This window comes from Thamnophis elegans, chromosome Z, assembly GCF_009769535.1.
Source record: "Thamnophis elegans isolate rThaEle1 chromosome Z, rThaEle1.pri, whole genome shotgun sequence".
Taxonomy (NCBI): domain Eukaryota; kingdom Metazoa; phylum Chordata; class Lepidosauria; order Squamata; family Colubridae; genus Thamnophis; species Thamnophis elegans.
In genome coordinates this window covers 95,365,510-95,367,320 of record NC_045558.1, presented here as the reverse complement: position 1 = coordinate 95,367,320, position 1,811 = coordinate 95,365,510, and the positions used below count along the sequence as shown (strand labels likewise).

Sequence of the window (1,811 nt, the reverse complement as noted above, 5' to 3'; positions counted from 1 at the left end):
ACTCTCTCTCTCTCTCCTTCCAAATTACCCTAAGGATCTGGTGACCAGGCTGGCAGCAAAGATCTTCTTTGGAAGAAGGGAGGACCCTTTATATCTTGGCCAGGAAGATTGAAATCTGTTTAGGAGTGGAACTGTCAGCTTTCCCAGCAATTGGCTGGAAAAGGCTGAGCGACTAAACTATCCGTGGGTTGGGATAGTCTTCAGGGGTCCAGGGTAATTGATTGGTGGGTGTTAAGTGGTGGATGTTAAGACCAACTTGTGTGACTATTTCTCGTTGCCATTCTTCCCTTCTTTCCGGCCCGCTCATTCCGTGCGCCTTTCTCCTCCCTCCTTCTTCCCCGCCCCCGTCACCCCTCCAGCCACCATGTTGACGCGCCTCTTCAGCGAACCCAGCTTGATCCCAGAAGTTCAGAAATTCTCCAGCTGGGCGGACGATTGTGAAGAGGATGATTCGAGCGACAAAGAGGAGCAGAAAAGTAAAAGCTGCCCTCTTCAGGAGGACGACTCGGAAGTAAAAGAGGAGAACGACCTGGGCGCTGATGAAGAGGAGGAGGAGGAGGAGGAGGAAGGCATCGAGGAAGCGGAAGGCGATCGACCTAAGAAACGGGGCCCCAAAAAAAGGAAAATGACCAAGGCCAGGCTAGAGCGCTCCAAGATGCGACGCCAAAAGGCCAACGCCCGGGAACGCAACCGGATGCACGACCTTAACGCTGCCTTGGACAATCTCCGCAAGGTCGTGCCTTGCTACTCCAAAACGCAGAAATTGTCGAAGATCGAAACCTTGCGGCTGGCCAAGAATTACATCTGGGCCCTGTCGGAAATCCTGCGCTCGGGTAAGAGGCCGGATCTGGTCTCCTACGTGCAGACTTTGTGCAAAGGTTTGTCCCAGCCGACCACTAACTTAGTGGCCGGCTGCCTCCAGCTCAACTCAAGGAATTTCCTTACTGAGCAAGGCCAGGAGGCCGGGAGATACCACGGGCCCAACTCCAGCTTTGCCATGCATCCCTACACCTACCAGTGCTCGCGGATCTCCAGCGCTCAGTGCGCTTCCAGCACCATGGCTAGCTCCCACGCCTTGCGGACGCACGCTTACTGTGCCACCTACGAGTCCCTCTATGGGAACGCCTCGCCAGATTACAATAGCTCGGAATACGACGGGCCCCTGAGCCCTCCTTTGTGCGTGAACGGGAATTTTTCCCTCAAGCAGGATTCTTCCCCCGACCACGAGAAAAATTACCATTATTCTATGCACTACTCCGCCCTCCCCAGTTCTCGCCCTTCCGGGCACAATTTAGTGTTCGGATCTTCGGGAATGCGCAGTGGCGTCCACTCTGAGAATGTTTTGCCTTACGAGATGCACCTCCATCATGACCGAGGTCCGATGTATGAGGAGCTCAATGCTTTTTTCCATAACTAGCTCCTTTCCCCCTGTTCCCAGAGGCGCCTTGGGAGTCGCGTTCTCCTACCGGTTTCACGAGTAACCGTGACAACTTGTAGATTTCCAGTGTACTGGACTGGGAAAGGGAGGGGGTATTTGGGTGGTATAAACTAAACAGAAAGAGAGAGAATGGGGAGGAGGAGGGAAGAGAGAGAAATAAATAGATCCTCGGCCTTCTTTGATATTCCCCTGTACTTCGTCCCGAGGGCTGCAATTTTTTAAAAATTCAACTGTGAACCACTTTTATCGTAACATTAATAAAAAAAATCGGAAGGGCGGGAGGATAGAATAATAATCATTCCTATTCGTGAACTAATTGAGCTGAACGTTCTTGTTTTGGAGCGAGGGGGAGGGCGTGAGGGAACCTGATCCA

The 1,811-nt window shown here is 52.5% G+C and overlaps 1 protein-coding gene across 1 annotated transcript; it reads left to right on the top strand.

Moving 5' to 3' along the window:
- The first annotated feature begins 364 nt into the window (after positions 1-364).
- Positions 365-1,417, top strand: NEUROD2 (neuronal differentiation 2). Its single transcript, XM_032237881.1, has one exon. It carries the CDS (start codon positions 365-367, stop codon positions 1,415-1,417), a length of 1,053 nt encoding a protein of 350 aa, XP_032093772.1.
- Positions 1,418-1,811: the final 394 nt, after the last annotated feature.

What these genes read in the sequence shown, in the direction of transcription:
- NEUROD2 (XM_032237881.1), top strand. Translation starts at nt 365, where the DNA reads ATGTTGACGCGCCTCTTCAGCGAACCCAGCTTGATCCCAGAAGTTCAG.